Source organism: Megalops cyprinoides, chromosome 13 (genome assembly GCF_013368585.1).
Source record: "Megalops cyprinoides isolate fMegCyp1 chromosome 13, fMegCyp1.pri, whole genome shotgun sequence".
NCBI lineage: Eukaryota > Metazoa > Chordata > Actinopteri > Elopiformes > Megalopidae > Megalops > Megalops cyprinoides.
This window is the reverse complement of record NC_050595.1, coordinates 27,533,725-27,551,030: the sequence shown is the minus strand read 5'-3', so window position 1 is coordinate 27,551,030 and position 17,306 is coordinate 27,533,725. Positions and strand designations below refer to the sequence as shown.

At 43.1% G+C, this 17,306-nt stretch overlaps 1 protein-coding gene across 2 annotated transcripts in view; it reads right to left on the bottom strand.

Moving 5' to 3' along the window:
• The window catches only part of LOC118787684 (inhibitory synaptic factor 1-like), a 48,109-nt gene extending 31,706 nt beyond the window's left edge, over nt 1–16,403 (bottom strand). Inside the window, exons 1-3 of one of the 2 annotated variants that reach the window (XM_036543288.1) lie at nt 16,069–16,403; nt 15,749–15,855; nt 14,037–15,487 (exon numbers count right to left, since the gene is read on the bottom strand). In XM_036543288.1, the coding sequence (XP_036399181.1) occupies nt 14,037–14,180 (144 nt within the window). In that variant the 5' untranslated portion in view covers nt 14,181–15,487; nt 15,749–15,855; nt 16,069–16,403. Of the gene's footprint in view, nt 1–14,036; nt 15,488–15,748; nt 15,939–16,068 lie in introns of those variants that run through there. The other variant, XM_036543287.1, reaches the window with a different exon arrangement.
• Nucleotides 16,404–17,306: the final 903 nt, after the last annotated feature.

Sequence of the window (17,306 nt, the reverse complement as noted above, 5' to 3'; positions counted from 1 at the left end):
CATTTTGAGGACAGTCTTACGCAAGAAATTTTAATATCATTTGGAAACATCATATATAGATGGGTATAGATATTAAATGAATGCAGATGTAAAATAACTAAAGTCAGCTGCTGTGCATAGTGTGTGTGTGTGTGTGTGTGTGTGTTTGTGCATATATAAGAACCAATTGCAGAAATTCTTATTCAACTGCTGATATAGTACATATAAATAAGTACACATAAAAAAACTTAAGTTTCATAGTTCATTACTAAAAGGCAGAAGGATTTGCTTATCCACACTGCCATATTTTCTAATCATGTTCATTTAATGTTAGAAATTAGTATTTTGTGTTTTGTAATAAGTTTATTCCACATGTACATTTAACAAAATGCTGTGTGCAAGGTTTGTAACTTTGCAAATGCACAAATTTTGCTAAATTATAACATTGCAGACTGTTGTGCCGCGTATCATATGTCGCAATGGCATTAAATTTTTGTTCTGCTCTCTGATGACCCTGCGTTGGTGGGAACTTAACGAATTGCCAGGCAACCCTCGCCAGTGCATCTGTCACATCAGCGCATGGAGATATCCCCAACTGTAGCGCGGAAGGAGCCTCTGGCGTGGAGTGCCAGCATGGTACAGGCCCCCGTCTCCGCAGACAGAGAATGACTGAATGCAAATGGACTGTCTCGTAAATGATCCTTTCGGAAGATGACACAAGATCTCTGTTTCGTCTCTATCAGAAACAATAAATCTGCCTTGAGACCTGACCAGGGAAGTGTCCGTATATCTGATGGTGTAGGAGCAGTTGAGCTGTGCTGTGCTGTCAGTAGGAACCCCCATGACTGTGTATGTGTCCTCATGCATTTTCTTCCCCTGTTGTGAGTTCAGAGTTCACATGCCTTTTTAAAGCATCATTATAAACAGCATGCACTGAAACGGATGACGTGTATCTGCAAATGCAATCGCTAACTTTTTCATACAGGATTTTGTTGTTTGATGTTTGAAGCTTACAGGAGTTATGATTAAAGAAGTCAGTAGAATCTGCTGTTATATTTCCATTACCATGTTTTAAGCAAATTAACTCGTATGGAAGTTAGTTAGCTAACCATGATGAGCTAAAAATGCAAAGCTAACTTTACTTTTAAGTATGCATACAAGCAGAGTTGGGGTCAATTCCATTTCATCTCACTTTTTGACTAACCGTCTATGTGGGGAAATGAAAACAGGTCTTCTTTATCAAAAATCAAAGAATCAAACAGCCCATTTCATTGATCAAATGCATGCCTGTTTGTAGCACATCACAGAGATCCAAATGTTTGGGTCATTGGCTGTGTTTTTTGCAGTATGGCCATAGAAGGAGGTCAAGAGGAGAATGCTAATGAAATCTGTCAAAAGCCCAGTTAAAAAAGAAAGAGTTTTAAATAAAATGTCAAAAGCCCAAGACCATTTAAAAACAATAATATATTTGGTGTTTTCTTCAAGTAACACAATATATCTTTTTCTTCTATTTTATTTGAAACTTAATGTGGCATTTGAAGCGAGGGTGTCATTAATAATTAGTTTAACGTCAAAATTTTATCCATGGAGAATGGACAGAAAAAATTAATACAGTCACCATTGGTCAGTTGAACAATGTGTTTTACCTTTTACATAGTAGGCTGTTACGGGCTATGCTTGGCCTCTTTCGACCTTAACCTAGGCCACGTCTGGCTTTAGCTATGAAGTCATAGCGCTGTGACAGACGGAATGCTCAAAGCATAGAATTGTGCAGTGACCTAAGGTTGAGGATTGTGTACACACTAAGCCACAAAAGGTGAATAGTGCATAGGCTGAGCCTAATCTTGCCAAAATCTTCTTATCAGGCCTCTGTATCAAATTGTCGGTGTATCAAGACCAGTTGTAACGCAATTGTGACTCACAACTGAATTGAGGACAGATGAACCAGCCGCCCTGTCATTCTTGGCAGGGCAATTCTACACACACTGTAAGCATTTATTTACACAAAAAATAGACTGTAATAGAACATGCAAATAAACAGCAGCGGGATCTTTGCATAGCGGGAGGGAGGCCTCCAGAGATGACAGATTTTCTGTGTTGTTACCTGGCAGCTAAAGCCAGATGAAAAGCCGGAAACACGGCATTAAATATTATCGCACTGGCAGCGGAGAGAAAGGGAGCCGAGCGCTAGGGGTATGTACCCTGACAGTACACTTAGGGACACTTGTGTAACCTGTACAGATGGCTGCCATGTCCGAGTTCTGTACAGGAAGGGCGCAGAGCACTGAAGGTGAGGGTGACAGCAGAAGGTGAACAAAGTGACAACTCACATCCGCCGCCCTCAAGGATCGCCCTCCCTCTACAGAGATCCAGACAAAAAGGTTAGTCATCAAAACAGCATGTTGACACTTTTTTTTTTTTTTTTTTGCTCATCTCCCCTGAATAATTAAACTGTCCCTTTGCATACAGTTAAGTGTTCTGCATTTTGGGAGTTGACTCCTGCACCAGAGCTGTATTGACAGTGATAGTGTTAGTGGTAATATATGTAGTACCAAGTGTTTGAGCGAGCGACCGTCCTTGAATGACCGTCCAATGTCACCAACCCCAACTGTTCAGCAGTAAAGGTACGTGACAGTAACCTTCCCTGTCAGTGTGAGTGAACACCCAAAGTTCAGGTCAAGTTGCAGACAGCCACAGGGGTCATCTTTCCAACAAATATGTTATTCTATACTTTATACTTTAAAATTTCATAAGTTTTCATGATATGAGCTGCTAGGTCTTGAAGGGTCACTCCGTATGCAAAAGATTCATCAGAAAAAGATAATTAATGCCATTTGAACACAAAATGTATCCCTGTCTTATGTTAATTACATGGATTAGAAACAAATCCCACTAATCCAACAGTTTCCTATTGCACTGAAGTTCATGGATTTGTGAGTCTTTGTTCTTGTTTCAGGATAAAAAACTATTTTGTTTCACCTCACTGTTACCATACAGGGTGTAGTCCCAACTTTGTATCAAAATCTGTGGTAGGTTTTTCAATAATTATTGATGGCTAAAAGAATAAAAATTAATTAAAACTGATATTTAAAGTTGTAAAGGCTTAGATGGATGGCAGCTCACTGATTAACCCCTGAATATTATCTTTGCTTTCATCAGAGCAATCACATTATAGGATCACTGCACACTGGGCTGATTCATAATAGCCAGGGTCAGTAATGGGAATTTGATTTATAAATAGCTGAACCATGCCCATGTGATTTGTGATTTGAGTACAGAAGATACTTTAAAATTTCAAATCTGTCACTGCATGGCAGTACATAAAGCAGTGTTGGTCCTGGAGCAATCCTTCAGTCCTTTTCAAATAAAAGCACCGGAAACATATGCAAAATATTTTATTCTAGTTGCTTGATCTGTTTGTCATTAAAATATGTATTTGTCTTTGTTACTTTCTTAAAAATAAACCGTTAAGTTTAATCAGTACATCATAACATACTATTGGCTGCCTACTGTATGATTGTAATTCTAATGTGTGATCACATGGTCATTCTGCCTGCTCTTAACTTCCACTAAAAGTAAAATCATATGAAAAACCTACTTTTTCACATGTACTGTAATGTGCAAATGTTCTGGATTGGATAGTGCATGTGTGTGTGTGTGTGCGGGTGTGTGGTGGAGGGGTGGGCGGAGAGAGCAGGAGTTTTTAAGTTTATTTTTAGGTTTTTTTATTTAAATTTTTTTCACAGAACACTTGCCAAATCCAACTTAAATGCGCCCACGTGAAGAACCGCATGAATTCATCTCAGCCACTACAGTGCACTGAATAAGGGAGTCTGTTATAAGCTTTATCCCTCCCTGGAGGAAGGAGAGGGGTTACAGTTCTGTGTGGACGTGTGAAGCATGGATGTATATACCCTTGTGTGTATTGCAAACTGATGTATCGTCCTGCTCTCCCTCTTGAAAATTTAATTGCTGGCAGCCATCTTGCAAACAATATATATCAGCCAAAAAATATTAAAAGCATTCCCTGCAGAAAGTCAAGGCTGAAGGGCACAGACCTGTCATTTGCATAGTGGAAGTAACAAATATATAAAAAGGTGGATTTATAACAGAACGAATGCTCGCACATTGTGCACGAAATGGGAAAAAACAATCAGACAGAAAGGCCTGTATATTTTTATTGCTTTCTTTGCACCCAAATCTGCTAATTAATAATGATCCACTGCTGACTGCAGGACGTAGGGAGTGAGGCCAGCCGAAGGACTGCCTAATCCAACGGATTTTACAGGAATGATGCACAACTCAATATTAAGCTGCGTGGCGTTCTGTCCTAATGAGGCCCGCGCTTTACGGCGTTGCATCAAAAAGGCCTGGGGGAACCGCTGTGGCTGCTGCAGAGCTGCCTTCGGCTGCGCACGGCTCTCAAGGTTAAAAGGCGCAGATCCTCACCATTTGTGTGTTAGCTTGCCTGTTTGTTTCACTGGTTATACTGACAAGGTGATGTCACTCTCAAATTAAAAAAAAAAAATTACCTCAACTCCCCGAGATTTCATCTGGTACACATGCAAAGCTTTTTCAGAGCTCACCCTGAGATCACATGGCTTCACATGACATACCACTTATGCGCTAGAGAGATAGACTGATGTTCCACTGTCACACAATGCATGGTTAGAGACAGTTGTAGAGACAGATATCCTATTGTTGCATTTAATAAGCGCAGCTGAACAAAAAACATTTTGAACTGAAATTGGCTCACTGCTGTTGTATATTTTTATGTGGCAAAGCAAACTCCTGGAAATATGTCATCAAATGCTGCTTGGGAGAGACAGACGAAAATAAGAGAAAAACGTACTTGGCTTGCAGACTCTTGAGTGCAACATTAGCAAAAAGTTGTGCTTTTTGGAAACAATGAAAGCTCTTGAAACCAGGTGTGGCAGGTTTAATGGGAGCTTTGGCTACTCAGTTGTGTCGTTTATCCTTCACAGTAGGCCCGAGTGAGCGCTGTTTGCCTGCAGGGTGGTTGGTGAGCTCGTTTGAAGGCCCCCGGCTTGGCCAAATCCTCCTCTTAATCTCCAGTAAATTGACTCTCTCCATTGGTGGCAGGGGGACCCTGACTAGACGGTGTGTCTGCTGGCGCTGCTGCCGAGAGAACGCTCACCAGGGGAAAGGGTGCTGATTGGTTTATAACCGCCAATCGGTGGGTTTTTGGGACCATAAGAAAAAGTGGCAATAAACACTTCAAAAAGAACAGTTTAACAAGGCATATTGTTTGCAGGCTGTGCAAGGCCTAAAGATGTATAAAAAACATTTACCCCAGCATTTGTCCGTGATTTAGTATCAGCCCACTCCAGAAGCAAACCACAAGTAACACCAAATATTGCATAGGAAACCTACTGACTCCTAGATTCAATCCACATTTGTCCTCAATTATTGTTGATTTACAGTATAAATAATTTCAAGTATTTATTTTGTTTTGTAACATTCTTGGTTTGATTTTGGTGACCACTGAACTCACCAAACTGTGCTTAACAAAGAAACCTTTTTTCTTCAATACAGGGGGCATCGCATTTTACATTAAATTTGCTTAGCAAACTCTCTTATCCAGAGTGACTTACAAATATTACCCATTTATACAGCTGGATATTTGCTGAAGTAATTCAGGTTAAGTGCCTTGCTCAAGAGTACAACAGCAGTGCCCAATCAACCTAGAAACCTTCTGGGTTATGAATCCTGCTCCTTACCATAAACCATACTGCTGCCCTTCTATTCAGCTTTCAAAATACACAGACCAACATTTTGTATCTAAATTTGTATCTATGTTTTTAATGAAATACGGTCTTATAAAACATGTGTTGTGACATTTGTACATATCAGAACAACTTTCATGTTTCCAAGCCAAACCACCATGTCTAGGCAAAATACTTCATGTAGTCTATGAAGCAACCAACTGAAGTTTGAGAAGTCGGCTAACTACACTGCATTTCATTGCATTAGTTAAAACAGGTAGCAAGGTCACTGAGATGATCACAAAATGGAGGCTATAGTAATGACTTATTTCAATAATTTAGTTAGGCTTTTTTCCCCCATTCTTTCCACTTAGTAATATTATGTACAGATAGCCACAGTAGTGCTGTAGTAGTGAAACTGGTGTCTTTGCTGACCATGGTATGCTATTTTGTGGAGTTCTCAAATACAGAAGCCAAATAATGTTTCAGAACACAACCTGTTATCTACCATGTTAGCTGGTACTTGGTACATGTGACCAGTGTAACTGGTATGAATTGTGCACAGCCCACAGCTATGTTGTGCTTACCCATTTATGTTAACAAACCCACACAGTTTTCAAACATTTCACAAATCCAGCACATATAATGATGATGCCATCTGTCAATATGAGCATAATTACTTTAAAAATTGTGTACCATCAGCTAGCATGTATCATCATTTAGCTGAATGCATGCTAGTTTGCATTCAACTTATGTCTTAATAATGTTTATTATTTTTTAGCTTCATAGAATGAACCAATATAGCATATGGATATGCTTGTTTCTTAATTGTTTCACAGATGCAGTAAATTAAGGCCTTCAGTAATCAAAGACTTTGGTTGTAACCATTAAGACTTGATATCACTGTGACTCGTGATATCACTGATAGATATCCCATAACATTCTCATTTAACCGATAAAACCCCTACTTTAAATAGGAAATAAAAACATTACGGTTACCAGTCTCAATAAATTATGAACTACGTTTTAGCATGGCACAGCTTCATGTGAACAAACACACACACATTCACCAACCTTCCACTTCCTGAGATAATCAGATTCTGCCTCTTTGAGTCACAAACACGTCTACTTCCCTGGAGAGGTTTATGTTAATATGTGGTTATAGCTTCTAGTGGAGTAAGTGCATCAGGAGGTTTAGTTATGTCCTCCAGAAAGAATATGTAAATGAAGGAAGAAGATGAAATGGACAGACCAGTGGAGCCTATTGAGCGTCCAGTCTTTTAGAGCTGTTCAGTGAATTCACAACTGCAGCATTACAAAATAACGACCACAGATGTACTGAGAGTGCCAGAAAGGAAAGGAACATAATAATTATAACACTACTATCACCATAATCATGACAGTCATTATATTTCTTTTTCTCCTAAAGTTTTGTGGAACATGTTATGTAGGCTGTAAAATTCAAGACCTGGCACCAACACATTGGGTTCCCTATGAAAATATTGCCTGAAACCGTTGTAGGGCAACCTACAGTAAGCCCAATGCGCATAACTTTATGTGATTTTGAGATGAACATACAAGTTCCACAGCTAACGTCACCTTACAGTATACAAAAGCAGTTGGAGACCAAAATATATCATTTTTGAGGCAGCACATTCAATCGTTAACTAGCTATCTAGCTTCATATAAGAGCTCACTGTTGGTAAACATGACATGGCTAAACTGCATCTCTCTCTTTGCCCTTTCTTGATGGCAGTGGGTAGCTGTGCAGTGTTAGTTTTCCTTGAGCAGTCTGGGCTTCCAGTGCTGTAACCTGGGAAATTGTACACTGAAGGTACTGATCCATAGCTCAGCTGTATCATCATTTATTTATTTATTTATTCTTGGTGCACAGGTCTACTGGATTCTTTGTCTGGACCTGATTTGTGTGCATAATCATCAGTTGTGACTGCAGACAAATGCTCCTTTGTGAATGTGAGCATTTTATGGCAGTAAATCATTCTTTTAACAGTTCTTTGTTGTAGGCAGTCTGTAAAAGTCAAATCTTCCCGTTCCACAAAGAATATATTGGTACAGACAGGGGGAACATGATAAGAACTCATTCTCTATTGGCATATAGACATTGCACTGGACAATACTAGGATGTAAATCATTTCCACCATGGTCAACTTACTATTCCAACGGCATAGCCCCACTGGCAAAAGAAGGAGTGCAGTGCATGCCTTGTGAAGGAGGGAATTCTGATGAATATTATTAGCAAATGAGGGTGTCCAACCAGGTGTAAGAACTGCAACAGGACAGACTTCCTTAAGAGGTACAACTCAACAAGCAAAAAATGTTGTTTTGTTTTTGACTTAAATTATTTTACATTTTGAAAGTGATTTTTCCAGTTTGCCAGTGATTTCTAATTGCAGTATGAGTATTCTGGATAAGAATGCTCTTTTAGCAAATACGTTGTATGTCACAGATATGGTACTTATGTCTCCCAATGGTGTCACCTATATGTTGTTAGACAGTTCAGATTCTGCAATGTTGTCAAGACTATTTAATTTTTGATGAATAGTTCATTAAATGGACAAAGCCCAGCATAGTTCACAAACTAGCATTATCCTTAAATGTACCTTTTTTACTGGTGCACTTGAGTAGCTTGGACTGTATTGATTGTGTGTTGCATTCAAAGATGTAGGCTACGTTGAAATGTATTGGTAGATAATGGACTGCAGTATAACATAATGGAGTAGCTTCATCTGAACTAAGTGATTTCTCTGGTGCATTCTGTGCTGCACCAGGCCTTTAAATTTGCATATTAGCGCTACTAAATTATCTTAATGTGCACTAATGTTGCAAATTGGACATATTGTTATTCAAATGCAGTACTACAACCATTCCAGTTCTGATATTGCCGTTCTACTTGAAAAGCATGAAAAGCACTCTCACCTGCAGACAAAGTTTTTCTGGAAAACTTTAGCACTCTAGTTTCCATTTTTCTCCTGTCAAACGGAGGAAGACAGATATGAGTGTCTGAGTGGAGTCGCAGCATCCTTTGGCAGGCCTTGGCTGGAGGTAATGGAGAGCTCCCTCAGATGCCGCGAGCGAGCCCTCAGCCGCATTAACACGGCGCGAGCATCCCAACAGTTAATCCGCAGCCCACTCTGCATCGGCAGAGGCGCGGCCTGAACGCTGGGCATTGTCTCGCTGTCCGCAGCAATACCCGAAGCCCTTCAGCTCCAGTTGCGGGCAGGGAAATTCCACAGAAATAAGTAACTATCCCAGAGAAGCAGCAGGCTTTGATTTTGGTTTAAGCTTCCCTCAGGCTTCCTCTGTGCCAGTACCAGATCTCTCCGCATTGTCCTCTGTAGCGGGGCCACATGTGAATGAAGAGCAGAGAGAACCTGTCTCCATCCGGGGCGGGATCATACCGGGTGTACGGTGAGCCTGGTGGCACGGAGCACTGTGTGATCTGCATCCAGGTTTTTATGGCGCTGCCTACAGCGTGCTGAAACTAAATGAGGCCCTGCCGCAGACAAGATGCCGATGAGCATTATGTTTGTTTTTCCATTCGGTTGGGTTTTTTTGTCTGTTTGTTTTGGGGTTTTGTGCCTTTGTTTCTTTCCTTTTTTCACCTGCCTGGCGCTGTTTCCATGCCAGATAATGTCAATGCACAAACTTGGCCAGAATTTTCTTTTTTCCAAGTTAAAGAAAACATCGATCATGGATGGTCCTCAGAAACGTTCCTACTGTAGTGTGTCTGTAAGGGATTAATTCCTCAATGGGTAATGCTATAATGCTATATGCTAGCAGATACACAAACAAATGACAAGTTGGTTGCCTACTTCTATCACCATGACAATGATATGTCATGTGGGAGAAACACCTGGATGCTCTCTGGATGTTTAGCAAAGCTTGGTGGTCCAAGAGAGAAACTAGAGGAAAATTCAGTATGGCTAATTGAATCCTGCTTTGCTTCTAGTACTGAAGTGAGCAACTGTGAACAATTGAACAAAAAGAGTACTGAACAATTAGAGAACAATTAGAGTTACGTGATCCCACATTAAAAAGCTTTCTGCACCTTTGTTTAAGTGATGTATAATGTACCCACAAATAATTCCTTAGTCTAGTTACATCCCAATGACACTAATGTATATTAAACAACTTTCACACAGATAACTGTAATTCCTTTAGCTAGCATGTCCTTTTACAGAACATTCCCTTCATCTGTGCCAGAATTCTGCTGTTTATCTTGTTTTCTCTCTTCCCTGCTTTTCTTATGCAGTCATTTTCACTCTCCACATAAGTGCTAGAATTTCCTTCAGAAGCAGCAGTCTGTGTTAACCATTTACTGTTACCCATCATTCCCTCTGATTATCAATCAATTTTAACTACCACTTCCTCTCCCTCGGGAGATGATAGTGAAATGAAATTATTATGTTTTGGCACACTATCGGTTCCATCTCCTCATTTGGATATTTCTAAATCTAGATCATTCTCTTCTCCACAAGCTTATTACCAGAATGAGCTGAACACCAACACTGGACTGCTAAGTCTTGTTTTGCCTTTTACAGTCGCCTACAGGTTATTTTAGTCTGATATTTTCATTCAGTAAAGCCACATAAATCCAGGCCAAAGACCATGATTTGAGTCTTGCTGCTCTGTTCAGGTCCTGTCATTCCTGAACGATTATGCAGTGCATCACAGTACTGAATATTTATACTGTACTTTATATGTATAAGTATTTTTAAATATACATATATTTATGCAGTATTCATATCTCATGAATATGTTACTTGATTTACAATTCTATCCTGAATTCAGGAGTGTAGCATTGAGCAATGTAAAAATAGGATTCAATTCAGTTTACAGTGAGAAATGCTTTGTAATAGAAGGGACAACTTGTATTTGTCACTTAAGGGGGAAAGTATTTAAAAATTCATCTCTTTCTGAACCCACACGCTATTCCTCAGCAACATTTCAGATAGGTGAAGGCTTTCTCTTCAGCACCGTTCATTTATGTGGAGCCAGTCATGACAAGCAATTTGTTGAAACTAAAAAAGCCCAAAAACTTTGTCTATGGGTTGCATAAGCTATACCACACAGGGCAAAAGGGTATGTTTAGCATAATCACATTGAAATATGTAGTGAGATGGTAGAAGTTGGGTAATTCTATTTCAAGAATGAACTAGGACAGAGAGCTAGTGATGGTTAGTTGGTTTGTGAATTTGTAGTTTATTTGTATGTTTGTATCATTGCAACCCAATAAATGTAGATAGATAGTCAGCTAATGCAAGTTAATTTGTTTGGCCAATTTGTTTTCTTGCTGGCTTGCTAACTTTTACATTTTGTTCTGTTTATCTAGTCATTATTGCAATATATGTGTCACTTAACTGCTATTTTTGGTACTTAGTCATTGATTCCCTTTTTAAAGTGAAGCTAACAAGTATACTCAACTAGCTAGCATGGAACATTGACCTTTTAGCTAACGGGAATAATATTTGTATGTTTTACCTACTGTCTTGTGGCTTTATAAATGCACAACCAGTATTGATTCAGTATTGATTACAAACCTGATCTGCACAGATATGCCTTTTTAACAATTTTGATTACATAATGAAGGTGAAGAAAGAAAGTCTGACCACGATCACTGATCACTTCTCTCCAAACAATGTACAATGTACGCTGTCTCACGTGTTCCCAGGTATTGGAGTTCACCTGTGGTTCGAGCTGTCATGCGCATGATGTCACGCTGAAGTGCTGAACAGTAAAATGTTTCAATTTGACAGGTACAGTCTTTTAGGCATTTCTAGTGGGGAGGAGGATTTTTTTTTTTTTTTTTTTTTTTTGCAGCGGTGCTGTTTTATGTAAGTAACCAACACTGTTATATAATGCCTCCGTCTCCCTGCTCTCCAGTCCCTTCGGAAAAATGTAAGCCCAAACGAGAGGAGAGCTACGGGGCGAAGTGATGGAGCGGGGCTCGCGGGTTGCCTCCTGTTTGTTTTCGCGGTAGCCACCGCCGTGGTGCGCGGCTCCTCGCTCATCCAGTTCCGCGAAGCAAGGGCAACCCGTAGCCCTGACAACCGCGAGGAGCCAGGAGGCGCACGGAGAGCCGAGCTGCGCCGCGCGGGTGGAGGAGGACCTGGCGAGCTAGATTAAACATCCTCGGCTTCCAGTGGTCCCCCACCGGATAATCCTCCCCGCTATCTCCGCCATCTAATAATCATCTCGCCTCGCCGAGAATCAGGAGGAATCCGAAACAATGTTATTTAACCCAAGGCGCAGTCCAGTGTCATCACATTCCTTTCATGGAGGGTGTTAAAATTTCCGACTATTATTCGTTTGCAGTAAATTTTCTCTTTTGCATATGCTGTTAAGCGTGTTTATTTTTGTATTACATCATCGACAAACATCAGAGCTTTGTGGTACATTATTGTGTTGGCATTTGTGTAGTCAAAAGTTGAATATTTCATGTTATTTCATAATAAGTTGAGATGTCTTAACAGATCATTAAAAATGTTACTTGACTTCTACTAACAACCACAATAAATATAATAATAACATTTAGCATCATAAACATATAATAATATATTTTTTATTATTATTATCAGAAGTTATAGTAGATTGGATACCTGCGGTGGTGGTAGTACTTATAATGGAACGAGCCAACATGTTATTCTTGCTGCCAGAATCCCATAATCATCAATCACAGCTTTACCCAATAGGTTTGCAGCGCAGAGCAGGAACGACACAACATGTGCCCTTGTCCCTCACCCCGTGTGAGTAAATAAGGAAGTGAGAGGTGAGCAGGGAAGGGTCAGTGAGGGATTCAGTGGGGATGGTGTGAAATGTGACCGTGCCCCCTCCCCCCTTTCCCACCCGCCCACCGTAATCATCTGGTCCCCCACGCATCTCCACGCACTCTGGGCTGCTTGTCCATGTTTAACGCACCCCTGACAGCCTCCGGCACCCTGATCAGATGGATGACCGGAGCTAATAACAGGCCGACAGCGGGCTCACACAGAGGGAGCAGTTGGGGGTGGGGGGGGGGCAAGCAGAGCTCTCAGTGCTCGGAGAGTGAGAGGATATCCTCTGGAGGGAAGGGTTTAATTAGAGCTGCTTTTCTGAGGAGCTTTCAGGGACCTCACGGCGAGGGAGAAGGGCATTGCAGGGGGGGCGGATCTGGCTGTGAGGCTGACGGTCAAGACAGATGGTTTGTTTTCATAGACATGTTCACACGCGTGCACGCACACACACACACACACACACACACACACGTGCGCACGTGCACACACACACACACACACATACACACTTGAATAAACGTGCATATACACATACAGGCACACAAACGTACAAACACCCGCACACACACTCGAGCACACATTCATATACACACACAGGCACACATACGTATGTGCACACATACACGCAGACACACACACATACATGCATCCACTTCAACATTCAGACACACACTCAAATTCATACACACATATACATACTCAAACACACATTCACACACACTAACACATAAACACACACAAATATAAGTTAACGCACAGATATTCATTCAAATGCACATTTACACACACACACACACACACACACACATACACACACTCACTCATACTCACCCCCAAAGGTAACACATACACACACTCTAACACCTTCCCATGGAATCAAACATACACTTATGCTCACATACATTCAAGCACACATGCAGTACACGCAAGCAAACATATTAACATATACATACACTCACACACTAAAATACACACAAACACATATGTTAACAAACACGCACAATGAAACATATTCCAGAGTACAATTTCTCCATCTTGTTTCCTTGGCAGTGTTCAATATTCATTACACCAAAAAACCAACTGATACAGTAACAAACTAGTTACATAACCTGATCACTGCCAGGTCCTGCCTTTACCTCAGTACACCTCTCCTCTAGACTGGATTGGCTCTCCCTCTCTCCCAAGAAGCACAGGATCTTTTGACTAGAATCTTGGTGTTTCAAACTGCAAGGTGCACACCTTTGAACAACACTCAACACTTCAATGTTGCCCTGCAGCCAAGCTGCCTGAGCAGAGCACGATCTTCCAAGCAAACGCAGATACAAATAACCAGCTCCCAAATCCGAAGAAGGTGACCATATGCCATCCCCCTCCTGCTTCTTGTCCTCAATGCCAAACCACCGCTGTGTCCCAAAGTCCTTCCTACCCTGTCTTCAGCATAACCTGTCAAGAGCACACACCCCCCCCCCCTTTCCCATTGCCACCTCCCATTACAGTAACTCAATTACACACAGATGTGAAAGCTCTTGAGCCTCACCTCCCGGAGCTCCTTGGCCACATCCTTGAGCTCCTTGAGAATGCCTTCCAGCTGGTCGATCACCATCTTCATGTGGCTGCGGATGCGTTCTCTCTGGCAGGGGGTCTCAGCGGTGTCCCGGGCCGGAGGTCTGCTTTGGGACATCCTTCACAGTGCGACGTGGGGCCAAGGGGCGGCGCGCTGTGGTCGGGGGGGAGGCGATTCGGGGTCCATGTCTCTGGCCGTGGGGAGCCGCAGCGGTACTGATCCAAACGGGAGCCCCGGCGACGCAGGGAGATGTCAACATCTTAGAAGCACCAGGGCGGCGGGGAGCGCTCGTTCCGTCTATGCGTGAGTGTGCCTCGCCCGCAGACGCGAGCCCCTCGAAAGACCACAGACGGACAAAGCGGCGCGGGGGGAACGGGACCGGGGCGCATCCGCAGAACTGGTTCGGAGGGGGACGGGGAGCCAGATCGGTGAGGAGGGATCTTACGTAATAAAAATGATGAGGCAGAAAGCCTACTCATCGTCGTGGGTGTGAGTGTGTGCATATGTGTGTGCGTGCGCGCGTGTGTGTCCGTCCGCGTGTGTGTGCGTGTGGGGTCGTGTGCGCCTGTGCTTGTGCAGAGATTCAAGTGTGGATCATTGTTGCCTGTGTGACGAAGTTGCCGTTGCCGGTGTTCACTTGCCTCTCCCAGTCATTCCTAAATCATTTTCGGTGCAGTGACTTGGTCTGTTGTGGGTCAGCCAGGGAAAGTATTAGCAACCACTGTTGTCGACCTGAACAAGGGTTTCATTTTGACCTCCCTTGTAGCACTGCAATATCCAAGCCAGAGAAGAAAATAGAACTCCCAGCAGTTCCCTGATTTTTTAAAATAGTTTTGCCCTACATCATGGTTAGCCAGGAGGGATGAGCTTTTCTTTCTAAATATACCTCTTCTGTGTCGATTTGTCTCGCAGACTAATAGGGAGAAAAAAAAATTGACAGTGTTCAGTGCAACGCCGTTATTCCTAGTTATTCCTAGTGTCCCGGAGAGAAGTTCCCCTTTCCTTTAAAAAACAAATTTGGAAATGTCAAAAAAGAAATCCTGCATCAAAAGTCATTAGCTGCTCGTGGCCATTTCTTCTGGGACATCTGAGATGTGTCATTCGTTTTCACTCTGTGAGGAGGTGAAAGGAGGGGTTATGTTGGAATCCACAGTCCACTCCTCTGCATTTCTTACTCCAGGATGAAGAAAAAGAAAAGACAGATACAGGCAGAGATAGAGACGCTGTGACTCGTTATCAGAAAATTTGCTGTGAAGAAGGGCAACCAACAAAATTTGGAGGAAAAAAAAGGGATAAGGATCAGGGATCCATGCCCAGATACTGGACTCTTCCCCCCATGTCTGCCGTGTCCCTCTTCATGGTTGTCCAGAACCCCAATCCGTTCTTTCGCACGTGTCCGTAGGGGATAAACCGAAACCAGGACGCTGGACAAAAAAAAAATAGACCAATTAATACAACTCCCTCAGTTGTTGCTAAGGGAATCCAGTCAGCCAGGATGCGTGGATTAATTTATTATTTTACATTTTCTTAATTTCCCCTAATTTCACCCCCCCCCTTCCCCTCAGTGAGTTGTTGGGGGGCTTTCACAAAACGAAAAGCTCACTGTGATCCGGCTGAAGGCAAGCCCATCTACGTTTCCCCAGAGAGAGAGACGGAGGACAGACGCGAAGAGAGGGGAGGCTCACATGAAATCCACAGCGACGTTGCCAGAGAGACATCCAGAGAATCCTGCATGACACCTGGCGAGAGCGGAAAGCAGCCAATTTCGTCCTCTTTCTGGGCTTTCGCAGCACTGCGAATAGAGCACAACAGTGAAAGAGTGAGAATCGGAGAGCGAGAGAGGGAGAGAGAGAGAGGGAGAGAGAGAGACATTAAGCAGCGGTGCTGGAACTTGCCGATTTAGCCCCAGTGAAAATGTATTCCTGAACCCCCCCCCCGCCCACCACCCCCCCTAACCCCCCCTACCCCCTCCCTAACAGCACTCCATCTCCCCGGTTCCACACACCTCTGTCTTCACATCAACGCGTCCGCGGCTTGCTCTCGCGGCTCCGGGCTCCTCCGCGCTGCAACGCCGAGCGCTCTCGCTCTCGACTGCAAGGACAGCTGCAGCCGAGCCATGCACATCCCTCCAGTTCTGTTGCAGTCTCAATCTCTGTATCCTTCAAACACATGCGGCGGCGCGCGCGCGCACACACACACGCTCGCTCGCACTCCCTCCCTCTGCTGCTCTCTCTCTCTCCCTCTCCCTCAATCTCTCTCTCTCTCACCTCTCTCTCTCTCACCCTTTTGCTGTCTGCTCTCAAACAAAGCTGCTTCAGTCAGGGAGAGAGAATTCATTCAGTGCTGCAGCTTAGCAGAATGGGAACGTGTGAGGGATGGAGTTGTGGATGTGGAGGCGGGTGGGGGGGGGCAATGGCCAGAAAGAACTGAATCCCTTCTGCTACTCTCTCTCTCTCTCGCTCTCTCTCTCTATCCCTCCCTCTATGCTGATGAAGGCGTGTGGAGGATAGAGGATGCCTCCCCTGTTAGCAGAGGGGCCGAGGAGAAACGCTTTGTCAGTGGCCTGGCCAGACTGCTCCTTCTTGTGTGATCCCTCTGTCTCTCTCCCTTTCTCCCCCTCTCTCTCTGTCTGTCTCTCTCTCCCTCTCTGTCCCTTCCTCATCACCCTGCGCCCCGCAGTGTCCCCGCAGACCGCCGGATGAGGGGAGGCCGTGGTGGGAGTTATCGGGGGGCTTTGGCTCCAGCTCCTGCGCTCACTGCTCAGCTGTTCGGCGGGAGGAGGGGCCAGGCCGTTTAAAGGCGCAGTGGCCCGGCAGTGTCAGTACCCCAGCGCTGCACCCCACTGGCGGGGCCTTCCTGAGGCATGTGCTCCTCCTACTGTCAGCTGGGACTGAACAGGCACTTACATAAATCATCTGCCTTTTATTACCACTACTGTATCATTATATGGTTTGTATCAGTTTTAGAGTCCACAGCAATGACAGCTATATAAGGATGACGCATATCAGGGGTGTGTGTGTGTGTGTGTGTGTGTGTGTGTGTGTGTGTGTGTTTGTTTCAGGCATTGCTGGATACACATAATACAGTATAGCTCTTGCTAAGTCACATTTGAAGAAAATCACAATGTGTTTTAGCAAGAGATAAATTCTGACAAGGTAGCTTATTAACTCTGATAGGTTTACATAATTGTGTTCTGAATGTATTGAATTTTTTTGACATAATAATTTCATAAATGTTCCAGCA